The sequence below is a fragment of the Gorilla gorilla genome, chromosome 5 (assembly GCF_029281585.2).
Source record: "Gorilla gorilla gorilla isolate KB3781 chromosome 5, NHGRI_mGorGor1-v2.1_pri, whole genome shotgun sequence".
Taxonomy (NCBI): domain Eukaryota; kingdom Metazoa; phylum Chordata; class Mammalia; order Primates; family Hominidae; genus Gorilla; species Gorilla gorilla.
Window position 1 is genome coordinate 44,520,034 of NC_073229.2, and position 16,331 is coordinate 44,536,364.

At 40.2% G+C, this 16,331-nt stretch overlaps 1 protein-coding gene and 1 pseudogene across 1 annotated transcript; one reads left to right on the forward strand and one right to left on the reverse strand.

The window, feature by feature from the left end:
- Positions 1–6,118, reverse strand: part of LOC101151070 (beta-glucuronidase-like) — a 30,652-nt pseudogene extending 24,534 nt beyond the window's left edge.
- LOC115931276 (putative POM121-like protein 1-like) lies at positions 914–4,125 on the forward strand. The gene is given in 4 exon segments (XM_055390495.2): positions 914–1,913; positions 1,915–2,367; positions 2,369–3,107; positions 3,109–4,125. Coding segments are annotated over 4 exon segments (2,175 nt in total). The 5' UTR covers positions 914–1,401; the 3' UTR covers positions 3,580–4,125.
- Positions 6,119–16,331: the final 10,213 nt, after the last annotated feature.

Genomic DNA, 16,331 nt, shown 5'->3' on the forward strand with positions numbered 1-16,331 from the left:
TTTGGCCGAGTTGGCAGCTGGACGAGGACGCTCAGAGCCCAGCTCTCGAGAGTTCAAGCATCCAACGGTTCCCCACTGCTCCCAGGAGCGGTTACCCGGGCACTCTGTGCCCCTCATTCCTGTTTGGGCCAAGGCCGAGGACCTGCGAGTAGGGCTCAGTTGCCTGGAGCCCCTGCAGCCCATCCCCCAGTTCACTTTGCTTGTGGGATCTCCCCGTTGCTCCTGCCCCTGGACTGAGTGGCAGGCCATCCTACAAGCACCCGGACACTCGACATCAGTGGTGTCAAGACAACTCTAAGAAGGTTTTCCGTGATCCTGCAAGACCTGTATTCCATCCTGGTGATTCTGCCTTCAATTTCACTGCACAGGTACCACAGTAAGCCAGTGCTCTGTGCTCTGAGTTCCAGGGCATCCCCCAGCTCAGCCACTACACTGAGCACAAGGACTCTGTGGGGCCCGGGAGCAGGTAGTCACCCCTTTGGGGTCCACAACACCCGGCTGTCCCCAGACATGTTTCCAGGGAAGATAGTGTTGAGGGCCCTCAAGGAGAGTGGGACAGGGATGCCTGAGCAGGACAAGGACCCTAGAGTCCAAGAGAATCCTGATGATCAGAGAAGAGTCCCCGAGGTCACCGGGGATGCACGGTCTGCATTTTGGCCCCTGCGGGACACTGGAGTCCTCTTTCCCTTTGTGCCCAGTCCCGGGCCTCTGCAGACATACCTCCATGCCCAGAGGTCAGAAATCAGATACAACCAGACATCCCAGACCACCTGGACGAGCTCGTGCACCAACCAAAATGCCATCTCCAGCTCCTACAGCTCCGCGGGAGGCTTGCTGGGGCTAAAGTGGAGGAGGGGGCCAGTGGAGCAAAAGAGCGGGGCAGGGATGCCTGAGCAGGACAAGGACCCCAGAGTCCAAGAAAATCCTGATGATCAGAGAACGGTCCCCGAGGTCACCGGGGATGCACGTTCTACAGTTCGGCCCCTGTGGGACAATGGAGGCCTCTCTCCCTTTGTGCCCAGGCACAGGCCTCTGCAGACAGACCTCCATGCCCAGAGCTCAGAAATCAGATATAACCAGACATCCCAGACCTCCTGGACGAGCTCGAGCACCAAACGAAATGCCATCTCCAGCTCCTACAGCTCCACGGGAGGCTTGCCGGGGCTAAAGCAGAGGAGGGGGCCAGCCTCATCCCGCTGCCAGCTGACCCTCAGTTACTCAAAGACAGTGAGTGAGGACAGGTCTCAGGCTGTCTCTCTGGGTCACACACGGTGTGAAAAGGCGGCAAATACAGCACCAGGGCAGACACTCGCCCCAAGGGGTGGCTCCCCCAGATCCCAGGCCTCTAGGCCCCGTAGACGCAAGATTGCCCTGCTGCCACGCAGGCGAGGGGAGCCTTTAATGCTGCCACCGCCCTTAGAGCTGGGGTACCGGGTCACGGCTGAAGACCTGCACCTGGAAAAAGAGGCGGCATTCCAGCAGATCAACAGCGCGCTGCAGGTTGAGGACAAGGCCATCTCGGACTGCAGACCCTCACGGCCTTCCCACACTCTGTCCTCACTTGCAACAGGGGCTTCTGGTGGGCCTCCCGTTTCTAAAGCACCCACTATGGATGCACAGCAGGACAGACCCAAGTCCCAAGACTGCCTGGGCCTAGTGGCCCCCCTTGCATCTGCTGCAGAGGTCCCCTCTACAGCTCCCGTGTCTGGGAAGAAGCACAGACCACCAGGACCCCTGTTCTCCTCCTCAGATCCCTTTCCTGCCACCTCTTCCCACTCCCGGGACTCAGCCCAGGTCACCTCGCTGATTCCTGCGCCCTTCACAGCTGCAAGCATGGATGCGGGCATGAGAAGAACAAGGCCTGGCACGTCGGCTCCTGCAGCTGCCGCGGCAGCCCCTCCCCCCTCCACATTGCCCCAAGTCGGGGTCACTACTCAATGCAGTGGATGGAGGCCCTTCTCATTTCTCAGCCTCAGCCACAGCTGCAGCAGGTGCCCAGAGGTCAGAAGTGAGATATAACCAGAGATCCCAGACCTCCCGGACCAGATCGTGCCGCAAACGAAAGGCCAGCCCGAGCTCCCACAGTTCTACGGAAGGCCTCCGGGAACTAAAGCGGAGGAGGGGGCCAGCCTCATCCTGCTGCCAGCTGGCCCTCAGTTCCTCAAAGACAGTGAGTGAGGATGGACCTCAGGCTGTCTCTTCGGGTCACACCCGGTGTGAAAATAAGGCACATACAGCACCAGGGCAGACACTCGCCCCCAGGGGTGGCTCCCCGTGATCCCAGGCCTCTAGGCCCCGCATCAACAGTGCACTGCACGTTGAGGACAAGGCCATCTTGGACTGCAGACCCTCACGGCCTTCCCACACTGTCCTCACTTGCAACAGGGGCTTCTGGTGGGCCTCCCGTTTCTAAAGCACCCACTATGGATGCACAGCAGGACAGACCCAAGTCCCAAGACTGCCTGGGCCTAGTGGCCCCCCTTGCATCTGCTGCAGAGGTCCCCTCTACAACTCCCATGTCTGGGAAGAAGCACAGACCACCAGGACCCCTGTTCTCCTCCTCAGATCCCCATCCTGCCACCTCTTCCCACTCCCGGGACTCAGCCCAGGTCACCTCACTGATTCCTGCCCCCTTCCCAGCTGCAAGCAGGGATGCCGGCATGAGAAGAACAAGGTCGGCTCCTGCAGCTGCCGCAGCAGCCCCTCCCCCCTCCACATTGAACCCCATGTCGGGGTCACTACTCAATGCAGTGGATGGAGGCCCTTCACATTTCTTGGCCTCAGCCACAGCTGCAGCAGGTGCCCAGAGGTCAGAAGTGAGATATAACCAGAGATCCCAGACCTCCCGGACCAGATCGTGCCGCAAACGAAATGCCAGCTCGAGCTCCCACAGCTCTACGGAAGGCCTCCCGGAACTAAAGCGGAGGAGGGGGCCAGCCTCATCCCACTGCCAGCTGGCCCTCAGTTCCTCAAACACAGTGAGTGGGGACGGACCTCAGGCTGTCTCTTCGGGTCACACCCGGTGTGAAAATAAGGCACATACAGCACCAGGGCAGACACTCGCCCCCAGGGGTGGCTCCCCCAGATCCCAGGCCTCTAGGCCCCGCCATCAACAGTGCACTGCACGTTGAGGACAAGGCCATCTCGGACTGCAGACCCTCACGGCCTTCCCACACTCTGTCCTCACTTGCAACAGGGGCTTCTGGTGGGCCTCCCGTTTCTAAAGCACCCACTATGGATGCACAGCAGGACAGACCCAAGTCCCAAGACTGCCTGGGCCTAGTGGCCCCCCTTGCATGTGCTGCAGAGGTCCCCTCTACAGCTCCCGTGTCTGGGAAGAAGCACAGACCACCAGGACCCCTGTTCTCCTCCTCAGATCCCCTTCCTGCCACCTCTTCCCACTCCCGGGACTCAGCCCAGGTCACCTTGCTGATTCCTGCCCCCTTCCCAGCTGCAAGCAGGGATGCCGGCATGAGAAGAATGTTTTGTGTTCGAAATTGTTTGAGGGGTTTGGGTTTATTTTTGTTGGTTTTTTTTTTTTTTTCTTACATGGGCATCCTTCAGCTTTTAATAATCTGAAAAATTCTATTTACCCATTGTCAATGTGTATAAATTAATCTGAGTCAATTTTATACAATAAAAGGTGAACTTTTATGCATGAAACAATAATTTAACAAAAAATGTACTGGAAGAAGAATGTTCATTACAAATATAGGAAACATAAATATTACCAAATATTGGCAAGCACTAAAATGTTCAGAAATATAAGTCTATTACAGTTATAGCTCTCTCAAGCAAAAAGATAGCAGAGAAAAACTTAGTTTACCTTAGGGGCTATTTATTTACTTAGAGATTTGTTAAAAGGTCAAATGTGGTCACACAGAATACTAAGAAGAGCTGTTCACCCAGGCCTCACTAAGAACTCTTCTTCATTCAGTAGCTATATGGTAATATGACAACTGCTCCTACGACCCAAAGAGGAACTACAGCAACTACTCTTTAGCATCTGTTGCTCCCAACTCTGCTTTGCAATTATATGACTCAAGCATTCTGGCTCCGTTAACTATTACTGCTGTTACTCCCAATTAAATTCCCTCTAAAAAATAAAAAATTTTAAAGCTGTAATTTAAGCTTTCTGCTGCCTCATGACTTCAATTCCATCAGAGTTATGCATTGTTTCCTCTGTACCTCTTTGCTCTGCTTCCATTGCTAATTCCCTAGTAAAGTGTTGTATATTCAAAGTTCCAAAGAAACAGAATATCCAAGACATCACCAATCATCCAAAACACAGTGTAGAAGGCCACAGTTAAGAGAAGCAAGACCATTAGCTCTTTTTATAGGCTCGAGAACAACAGGATGCTTTGGTCCTGTATCAGCAGGATGCTTTTCGGGTAGATCCTACTGCCACCCTACTATCGGGTAGATCCTACTGCCACCCTAGCTATGGGCACATGTCAGAGTCCCATGTAATAAAGGAGACAAAAGGAAACCACCACGAGTATAGACTAAGAAAAGTACTCCAAGGTTTCTAAGAACGGAGCTGTATAACTCACTTTGCCCCATTTGTTACTTCTCCACGGTACTTACCACCACCTATTACATATATTTTGTTTATAGTCAGTCTTCCCTCATTAGAATGAAAGTTCCATGAGGATAGGACTATACAGTCAGCCCTCAGTATCCATGGGGGACTAGTTTCAGGATCTCCTGAGGATAACAAAGTATACTCAAGTCCCTGATATAAAATGACATAGTATTTGCACATCACCTTTGCACATCCTCCCATATACTTCATATCAACTCTAGATCATTCATAATATCCAATGTAAATGTCATGCAAATAGTTATCGTACTATATTGTGTAAGGAATAAGGAGAAGAAAAAAGTCTGTACATGTTCAGTACAGACGCAATTTCTTTTTCCAATATTTCCAATCCTTGGTTGGCTTAATAAACAGATGTAGAACCCAGGAATAAGTTCTGGTGTCCTATTGCATAGTAGGATAAGTATAGTTAACAATAACGTATCATATATTTGAAAATAGCCAGAAGAGTAGATTTTGAATTTTCTCCCTACAGAAAGATCATTATGCAAATTACCCTGATTTGATCATTACACATTGAGTACGTGTATTAAAACATCACATTGTACCCCGTATATATGTACAATTATTATGTGTCAATAAAAATTTAATGTCAATATGTGAAATAAAATGAAAAAATAAAAATTTTTAAAGCTGTAATTATCTCCATCTGGTAGGAATATATATAATCTGAAATAAAAAATATATTTGTAATTGTTAGGACAAAATAGATTATAGATTATTTTAAGTTTGCAAATTATAAATTATAAAATTCTCACAGAACCTGAAAAATTATTGGTATTGTTAAATATTTAAACAGCTGTCCTTGGAGAGAAAGAAACCTATCAGATTTACATCAACAAGTGTAATATATCAACCTATTACCATCTGCTACAGACTGCATGTTTGTGTTCCCTCAAAATTCATATGATAGGCCGGGCGCGGTGGCTCATGCCTGTAATCCCAGCACTTTGGGAGGCCGAGGCGGGTGGATCACGAGGTCAGGGGATCGAGATCATCCTGGCTAACATGGTAAAACCCCGTCTCTACTAAAAATACAAAAAATTAGCCGGGCGCAGTGGCGGGCACCTTAGTCCCAGCTACTGAGGAGGCTGACGCAGGAGAACGGCGTGAACCCAGGAGGCGGAGCTTGTAGAGAGCCGAGATTGTGCCACTGCACTCCAGCCTGGGTGACAGACAGAGCGAGACTCTGTCTCAAAAAAAAAAAAAAAAAAAATTTCATATGATAAAGCCCTAACCCCCAAGGTGAGGATATTGGGAGGCGTGGCCTTTAGGAGAGAATTAGGTTTAGATGAGGTCATGAGAATAGAGCCCCTATGGTGGCATTACTTCCTTTATAAGAAGAGACACTAGAGCTGCTTTTCTCCCTACCATGTGAGGATACTGAGAGAAGATGGCCATTTCCAATCTAGGAAGCAGGCCCTCTTTAAGAAACGTAATTTGCCAACACTTTGATCTTGCACTTCCAGCCTCCAGAACTGTGAGAAATATCTCTTGTTTTTTTTTTTGTTTTGTTTTGTTTTTTTTTTTTTTGAGACAGTCTCATTCTGTCATCCAGGCTGGAGTACAGTGGTGCGATCATGACTCACTGCAACCTCCGCCTCCCAGGTTCAAGGAATTCTCCCACCTCAGCCTCCCAAGTAGCTCAGACTACAGGCGTGCACCACCATGCCCAGCTAATTTTTGTAGAGACAAGGTTTTGCCATGCTGCCCAGGCTAGTCTCAAACTCCTGAGCTCAAGTTATCCACCTGCAAGAAAGAATATATCTTTCTTGCTCTTTCGTTGTTGTTGAACACCAGAAGGGGATATTCCTTAATTCTCCATAGCTAAGGACAGTACAAAACAATATTCCATTCAGCAGGTGAAGTCAGTATGAATGAATGCATTTCAATCAGCAAATTGCTGGTTGTGTTGCAACTCCTAGTTATGATGTTTTGTGTACTTTGAAGGGCTCCCATTAATTAAGGTATTTCTTATAAGCATTTAGGAAGATTTTTTTTCTTGGCATGTGACTTGAAAATTTGTCCTGATATTTTCCCTGTGACAATGTTTTGTGAATTGTAACTCAGCCACTTAAGTGGCTCCTCATAATAAAGCCACATGGTATCCATGTACACATATTTAACAATCAAAGAAGTGGTTCTCAACCTAATCTCTAGAGGAGATCCTTCTTGTTCACTTTCGATAACCATGTTGAATAATAGATTCTAAAAAGCTATCACTAAATTTTCGAATATGTTTTGAAATTTGTGTCCACAAAATCTATAAATCAATAAATGTATAGAATAGAGCATAATAATCCAATTAACGAATTTAAGATGTCATCTAAGCAGGAATGAATGCAATAAATAGGCCTTCTTACTTCAAAATCAACTGCAGAAGTAATGCATTGCCACTAGAATTGTGTGCTGTGTTGGTAATAAATTAACAAAAACTTTGGGGATAAGAAAAATCTGCAAATAAAATGGTGTGTCATTTGTGAAATATAATCACAAAAGTGTTCAGATTTTTATAATTAACAGAAAAATTATTGTTTTATTATCTCCAGTGTTTAACAGACACTATTCATGTATACATACAACATTCTTATAATAACTCTTGTGTCCATGTAAACAGCAGTCTTGCCAAAAAGAATTGATTATCATGTAGTAGTTTGTAAGTGTTTTCATGCATAGGCTGCAACCTTTTAGAGTGCTATTCTAATAAATTATTAATATTAACTTGATGAATACAATTCTAAGACATTTCATTTGAGGATATGTTTATTAACTATTAGGTTGGTACAAAACGCATTGCATTTTTTGCCATTACTTTCAATATAAAATAGAACCAGCATTTAGAAATCTACTTTCCGAAACTTAATAAAATGAGAATTTGTCCTCTTTTACATATAGGAAGCCTGCATAATAAGCATTCTGTTGCTAGCACATAAGCTTCCCATTTTCATCAGGAACCTATACACTTACATTTCTCTTTTACTAACTTCGATGCATGACTTCTATCTTCAAGGTGATTTCATGCTTCTAGCCACCATGTCTGTACTCCAGGACAGCAGCAGAAAGTGTAGAAAAATAAAAAAGACATACCTCCCTAATGAGTCAACTGCACTTAAGGAGCCATCCCAGAAGTTTCACACGGCTTATTTCAATACAGCTACATCCAGATACAAGGAATGCTGGGAAATGTGGTATTGTGCGCAGCTAAAGTTGGGATTATGTTAGTGAAAATGAGACCATAAACATTGGAAGGTTAAAAGCAATCTCTCATGACATATACAATACAGAAATTAAATTAAATCTTTAAGGAATGTGATAAACCTATGGAATGTTAACAGGCAAAAATAGCAACATTAAAAATTACAGTGAGGGAATAAGGTATGATTCGTTTGTAGATGGTCTGTGTGTCATTAATCTAGGCAAAAAGTGATAAACTCCTCTAACAGTGACCAAATGTATAAAAGAAATAATAATACACACTATGGCTAACAACATTCCATTTTGGCCTATTTACTGTTGTTAAGTCTCTATGGTTAGCATCAGAAATGTACAGTTTTGATAGCCTATGACCTCAACATGTTCAGTTTGATAGTAGAAAGGACAGCATAAAGACAAACCAATCAACAAATAAGAATAAAAACTGTTAAAAAAGGACAATATTATCATAAGAACATAAGGATGTGATAATGTATTTGATATATCATTTATTTATTGTTTTATAGTTTGATAATGCATATAAATTTACTGCTCCTTCAATGTTAGAATCAATAGAATCACAGCAGAAGTAATTAAGCAGATAAAGATCAAAACATCACCTTTATTACTTACTGTTCGAAAAACAGTCTAAGGCTGGTTTTACAGGGTTGCTCCTATCCATCACCTGATGTGAACTTTCTTAGGAAGCTTCAGGACTACACCAAAGAACCAGAACCTGCTCTTTCACTCTGTTGCACTGTGTGGAGTGCAGGCCATCATGACTGCTCTCTACAAGATAAAGAAAGGAAATAATTAAGAAACGCACAAAAGTTTGTGAATTGAGAATCGCAAAATAGGTATGAAATTGGTTAGCTTTCTAAATTCACCAATCTCATAACTAACACCTGTCCCCATGCAGTGCATGAGTAAAGGATGGACAGAGTCCATAATGATTATTCTAGGGAAAGCCTTCTGAGTAGAAAGAGGAGAGTTTTGCAAACAGTTTTGTATCGTTTACTCTTATTTATGCACTGATAATAAATAAGAGTTCCTAAAATTCTCTCTAGAACTCTAGGTAAATGAGATATTTCACTGCTCATGCTGTGTGACCTTCATGTCCCATCTGCCTAGACTGTAAATATGCTTTCCGAATTTTAAAAGAATTAGCATACTATGCTTACATTAAGCAAAACAGTACCCTTATTATGCAGGATCAAGTAACCCTCTAAAGATTCATGTTTATGAAAAAACACTGATGATTCTATTATGTGTCTTCTAAAGAGAAAAATACTTGTGCTCTGCAGCATAATTTTACAACGTGCTATTCTAAATACTTTCATTTAAACAAGATCATTATGAAAATGTTTTGCACACAGAAATATATTTTGAATACTTTTTTAAAAAGATCACAAAGTATATGGTCTCTGTACGTGTTCGATTATTTTAATGCTTTCACTATAACAGGAATTCTTAAAGAGGATATGTATTTGCATAATGCTGATAATCCTTTCTCATTTCTGTTTGTGCTTTGGCTGTTGTTACAACCACTGAAAGTAGTAATTATATGAGTGTATTATCCATGAGTATCTTTAGATATATGTGCATTTTCTTTACTTAAACTATAAACTCTAAATGAAAAATAAAAAAGAAGTCACCTCTTGTCTCTTTGTACAATATTAAAATTTTTTTCTTATATCCAGAGTTTCCCAAATGCCTGTTGCAAAATTTTACTTAGGGAGCAGCAGTGGAGAATCAATATGGTAAAAAAAACTGTGTTACAGGGAAGGAGACACAGGGTAAGCATTTTCCTTATCTTCTCTCCTGTATCTACGTGCTGCACAAGCATAAATGATAGCAGTCACATGAACGAGTACTTTTCAAGAACGTAGAATATTGTGATGGAAAAAAAAACCGCTTTGAAACATCGAATAATATAAAAGCCAGTACTGCTACAACTATTTTTTACATCCATAGAAGGTAAACTATTTTTAGATATAAAATTCTTTCTAACAGTGGTCCTGATCATTTAACCAATATTTTGATAAAAGAAGGGAAAAATGGACATTCAGTCCAAAGATGGGCATGTATTCCCATGCCCAGTCAGGCAAAACTTGTGGATGTTCTTTAAAATAACAATTCATTCAACAAATAATTTTTAAATGGCTACTGAATACCTGGAAAGGTTCTAGACACAGGGGCTATACTAATAAACAAGAAGGAACTAATTGACAAGAATGTGCTCACTGACAATGAAACATCTCATGGAGCTTGAGTTCTATTTGAAAAGACAGAGAACAAAAAAATATTATTGCACAGAGTGTTAGTTATGTGTGAATTAAGACTGGTCAGTACTTGAAGGAGAAGGAGTGACAACAAATCTCACTTCCAGTTCTATTTATCTGAACAGATTAATTCTATTTTGTTTCAATGCAACAGTAGTCCTACGGTTAACAAGATCCACTACACAAAGCAAACAACTTATAAAATGCATTTTTTCCTTATATTGCAAATCAATTTTAAGTGGATCTACAAATATACAATAAATAATATAAATTAGGGATCGTTTGTTTCTAAGGTAATAAGCAGATTTGTTAATTTCACATAAATAATTTCAGAAGGAGAGCAAATGTAAAACTGTGTTTTAGATAGTGGAGATGCCATTTTATTGTAAGACTATTTATAATCAAAGGTCAAAGTAATGAGCTTTCTATGTCAATGATCGTCCTTCTCTATTTCACCCAGTTCCAGACAAACCCAAGTCTTCCAAGTCTCTTCATATATCTGATCCAATAAAATCTACAATGAGTTCAGTTAGCATACACACACACAAGCACACAAACACACACACACGACTGCATTGAAATACTTGCTCTAGGGAAGGAACATGGTGTATATGCAACTTGTGTACTTTCTAAGTATGGGAAGACTAATCCTTTAACAACTGCATTTACTTTCTTTCACTTCTATCGTTGCTATCTACTCCTCAGAAATCTACTTAAACAACCAATAAATATATATGATGTTGTTATGAGAGTTTTGGAAATAATTCCTAAAAATTTGCATGGCTGCCTCTTTATATTTGGCAGCTTCTATCACCCATGGGAACAACCCCTACAGAATGATCAGAATATAAAGCATGTGAGCCCTGGGTTTCTCAGGCACTGGAAGGACCTGTCAGAATCCTCTCAGGTGGGTCAAAATGACCGGGCTTTATACCTCATCTCCATTCATGTTTGCATGTCCAGTGCTCCAGGATGACCTAACATTGAGCCAGACAATGGTTACAGCTGAGGCAAACTTTGAAGGAGCTGAGAGCTGAAGGCTGCTTTGTAATATTGCTCCTAGCAGCCAAGGGGGAAAGAAATCTTTTCTTGAAGAGCGATCTGTGTCCATCGCAAATTTTTTTTTCTTAGCTCTTGTAAAATCGAAATTGTTTGCTTTTGAATTTTTTAAAATGATTCCTTTAAGATTCTTAATACCAAGATATCACAAGGTCAAGGAATTTTATAAAGAAGTATTTCTATTTATGTAATTTCCTAAATTTATCTATACATAAATCAGCACTAAAACATGCCTTTGATACTAACAACTTGATTGGTTTGTGAACCAAATCTGTCATGCAAATACATACGGCTGTTTTTAGATAAATTCTAAAGGTATTACCAAATCATATAATTTTATTGTGTATCTCAATATTCTGGTTGATGTATAAGTTTAAATAGAACACACTATTTGACATTGAAATGTTCTTTATCAAAGGAGAAGGAATACAATTTTAAAGCCACAACGAGTGACACATAGTTCTGAATGATTTACTGGCTGTCTGCCATTCTGAAATGGCTGCCAGTCAATGTTACATGTGACATCTTTCAGATAGTGTGAACTCTTTTATGCAAGTACCTTTCACTATAAAATTACAGCTGAAGATCATGATGAGAAAAGTGTGGTGTTTATCTTAATGGGCTGAAAGACCTATTTCAACAGTTACAATAATTCAGAAAAATAGTCTCAAGTCTAGTATTTCAATAATGTTATTTTCATAGATTTTAATCTCTGAAGACAATGCTTCAGTTTTGTAGAAAATGACTTTTCTAATCATCCTGGATTTCAAAATTCTTTCCATTACTTAATATTTAAATCACTGGCAGAACTTGGCATGAGGACTAGAGAGCTGTCACCAAGCAGCCAGTCATTTATCTTGGCTTCCCATATGCCATGCCCAGCAATAGAGCATTTCTTAGGAGCTGAGGAATAGCAGCAGTGCTAAACACAGAGATGACATTAACAGGAATGAGAGGGTCCAAGCTGTTTTCCTAGACTAATTCTCATTCAGCCTGAATCAAAGCATTTTCCTATCATTATTATAGATATTTCGCTTGTGGTATTATCTATCTTTTGGCAATGTTGATTTTTTTCTGATTATCCAAATAAGTAATGTTAATGGAAAAAATCAGATATTAGGGGAAAAAAAACTCTAGAAATAAATGTTAACCCAAGACAGTAACAATTCAATTAGTTTATATACCTTAGGGATTGTGTCAATTATTTTTTAAATGAAATTCTAAAAATTCAACACCTGTGTTTTCTCCTATGATTACATATTCAACTAGGGCACAATTGTAAATGGTTGTATTTGGTTGAATTTTTAGATTGTTTATAAGTTTTACTCTTGCAGACAATAATAATGGAGTTTCTTTGAAAATAAATTTAGTTGTTCTATAACCAAGGCATATTCAATTCAATAAAATTAGCAAAAATATTAAATGAAAAGTATATTATATATAAAATGCATAAATAAAATAAAATATCCTGCACTGATCATTTTATGTCTATGGTTACCCTATTGATTCTGTGCACATTTGCATATGGGTATATATGCAATTTTATAAAATGAAGTATTCATAGTGTATATAAATTTAGTAATTATTTTACCCCTTAAAAGTATATGCAATGAGTGTCATTTATATATAAATTCTGTTAACGTGGAAGAAGAATGTTAGTCAAAAAAACTACGAATTTAACAATTTTCTGGTTAATTCAAACGGCTTTCCAAAAATGTCTTTTAAAATTTAATTTCATTTATTTTCTCATAGCAGAATATGAGAATGAATCTTTTTTGCTGCAAATTGGCTAGCAAGAAATTTTTATTTTTATTATTTTAATTCTGTGAATTTGGGGAATGGAGTCTCATTGAGTATAAATATTATAATACTAATGAGATTGACTCCCTCCTTCTTATTAACAGTGTGCATTTTTACCCTCAGTGATTCAGTGCATGGTGTAGTGCTATAATTAAAAATGAACATTTCTTTTTTTTTAATTTAATTTTATCATTATTATACTTCAAGTTTTAGGGTACATGTGCACAATGTGCAGGTTAGTTACATATGTATACATGTGCCATGCTGGTGTGCTGCACCCATTAACTCGTCATTTAGCATTAGATATATCTCCTAATGCTATCCCTCCCCCCTCTCCCCACCCCACAACAGTCCCCAGCGTGTGGTGTTCCCCTTCCTGTGTCCATGAGTTCTCATTGTTCAATTCCCACCTATGAGTGAGAACATGCGGTCTTAGGTTTTTTGTCCTTGCGATAGTTTACTGAGAATGATGATTTCCAATTTCATCCATGTCCCTACAAAGGACATGAACTCATCATTTTTTATGGCTGCATAGTATTCCATGGTGTATATGTGCCACATTTTCTTAATCCAGTCTATCATTGTTGGACATTTGGGTTGGTTCCAAGTCTTTGCTATTGTGAATAGTGCCGCAATAAACATACGTGTGCATGTGTCTTTACAGCAGCACGATTTATAGTCCTTTGGGTATATACCCAGTAATGGGATGGCTGGGTCAAATGGTATTTCTAGTTCTAGATCCCTGAGGAATCGCCACACTGACTTCCACAATGGTCGAACTAGTTTACAGTCCCACCAACAGTGTAAAAGTGTTCCTATTTCTCCACATCCTCTCCAGCACCTGTTGTTTCCTGGCTTTTTAATGATTGCCATTCTAACTGGTGTGAGATGGTATCTCATTGTGGTTTTGATTTGTCCTCTCTCACCACTCCTATTCAACATAGTGTTGGAAGTTCTGGCCAGGGCAATCAGGCAGGAGAAGGAAAGAAAGGGTATTCAATTAGGAAAAGAGGAAGTCAAATTGTCCCTGTTTGCAGATGACATGATTGTATATCTAGAAAACCCCATTGTCTCAGCCCAAAATCTCCTTAAGCTGATGAGGAACTTCAGCAAAGTCTCAGGATACAAAATCAATGTACAAAAATCACAAGCATTCTTATACACCAATAACAGACAAACAGAAAGCCAAATCATGAGTGAACTCCCATTCACAATTGCTTCAAAGAGAATAAAATACCTAGGAATCCAACTTAAAAGGGATGGGAAGGACCTCTTCAAGAAGAACTACAAACCGCTGCTCAATGAAATAAAAGAGGATACAAAGAAATAGAAGAACATCATGGGTAGGAAGAATCAATATCGTGAAAATGGCCATACTGCCCAAGGTCATTTACAGATTCAATGCCATCCCCATCAAGCTACCAATGACTTTCTTCACAGAATTGGAAATAACTACTTTAAAGTTCATATGGAACCAAAAAAGAGCCCGCGTTGCCAAGTCAATCCTAAGCCAAAAGAACAAAGCTGGAGGCATCACGCTACCCGACTTCAAACTATACTACAAGGCTACAGTAACCAAAACAGCACGGTACTGGTACCAAAACAGAGATATAGATCAATGGAACAGAACAGAGCCCTCAGAAATAACGCCGCATATCTACAACTATCTCATCTTTGACAAACCTGAGAAAAATAAGCAATGGGGAAAGGATTCCCTATTTAATAAATGGTGCTGGAAAAACTGGCTAGCCATATGGAGAAAGCTGAAACTGGATCCCTTCCTTACACCTTATACAAAAATTAATCCAAGATGGATTAAAGACTTAAACGTTAGACCTAAAACCATAAAAACCCTAGAAGAAAACCGAGGCATTACCATTCAGGACATAGGCGTGGGCAAGGACTTCATGTCTAAAACACCAAAAGCAATGGCAACAAAAGCCAAAATTGACAAATGGGATCTAATTAAACTGAAGAGCTTCTGCACAGCAAAAGAAACCACCATCAGAGTGAACAGGCAGCCTACAGAATGGGAGAAAATTTTCGTAATCTACTCATCTGACAAAGGGCTAATATCCAGAATCTACAATGAACTCAAACAAATTTACAAGAAAAAAACAAACAACCCCATCAAAAAGTGGGCGAAGGACATGAACAGACACTTCTCAAAAGAAGATATTTATGCAGCCAAAAAACACATGAAGAAATGCTCACCATCACTGGCCATCAGAGAAAAATGAACATTTCAAAGACAGATTATGTGCTTCCAAATGCCAAATCATCACTAAATAGCTCTGTGGCATAGAGGAAATTTCACAACCTTTTAGTGCCCCAATTTTGTGGAAGAATGGTTAGGAGGCTATTGCAATAACAAAAGAAAATTTGAATAGCTGTATCCAACATGAAAAGATTGCTAGTAGAATTAAATGAGTTACTATAGGTAAAACAATCAGGGAAGTAATTAAAGAGAATCTGCACTAACATTGTTTTATTAATTTAAAATATCTGTACACAATCCTTTGATTCATTTGGAATTAGTTTTAGTGTATTTTAGAAAATAAGGTTTATTTTTTATTTTCTCCCAAAACAATTCTTCAAGACAACTTTTCGAACAGTAAATTCCTTCTTTGTTTATAATATGTATTTTAATAAAGTGACTTATCTTCATGATTTCTAGGACATCTGTTCTATCTAATTTATTGTTCAGCATTGATCTGAGTATTTTCTGGGCAGCAATTAACCCCTCTGTACCTCTGAGTGCCCACATTTCCTTGATCCATTTCACCTTGCTGATCAATCCTTCTTTACTCATAGTCTAAATTTTTTTTTAGAAATTCTGAGAGTGCCCCAAACCTTGGTCTTGGGTCTTCCTTCAATCTTATTTGTCTTTCCACCTGATCTTAATTATTTACATCACATTATACCCTATCTTTATGGTGACAAATCTCAAAATTCTCTCTCTGACCTAAACTTATCATTAAAGATTTGGTTGCAACTTATTAAGAAGTCAGGTTCAATGTAATACATGCATTGTTGATTTAATATGCTCATCAAAATATTTAAAATTTTATTTGAATGCAAAAAAATAAAGCTTTTAATTTTATCTCCTATTTAATAATTTTGACAAAAACATTATACCAATCATCACTAATTATTGCTGGCTTTTAAAATATTATCTGATTAAATATTTTTGACTTTGAAAAATGGTAACAAATGCTTCTCTCTTTCTTGTCCCCTTGAACCATACTTGATATTGCTTTTTCCAAATCCGGGCCACAAGTTCAGAATATAACCTGTTAAAATATCTTCTATGTATAAACTATCTTTAAATTTTCTTGAGAGAATACTGAGTAACCAAAAGCATTGCTCCTTCACCCTACAAAAGAGAGAAAAAT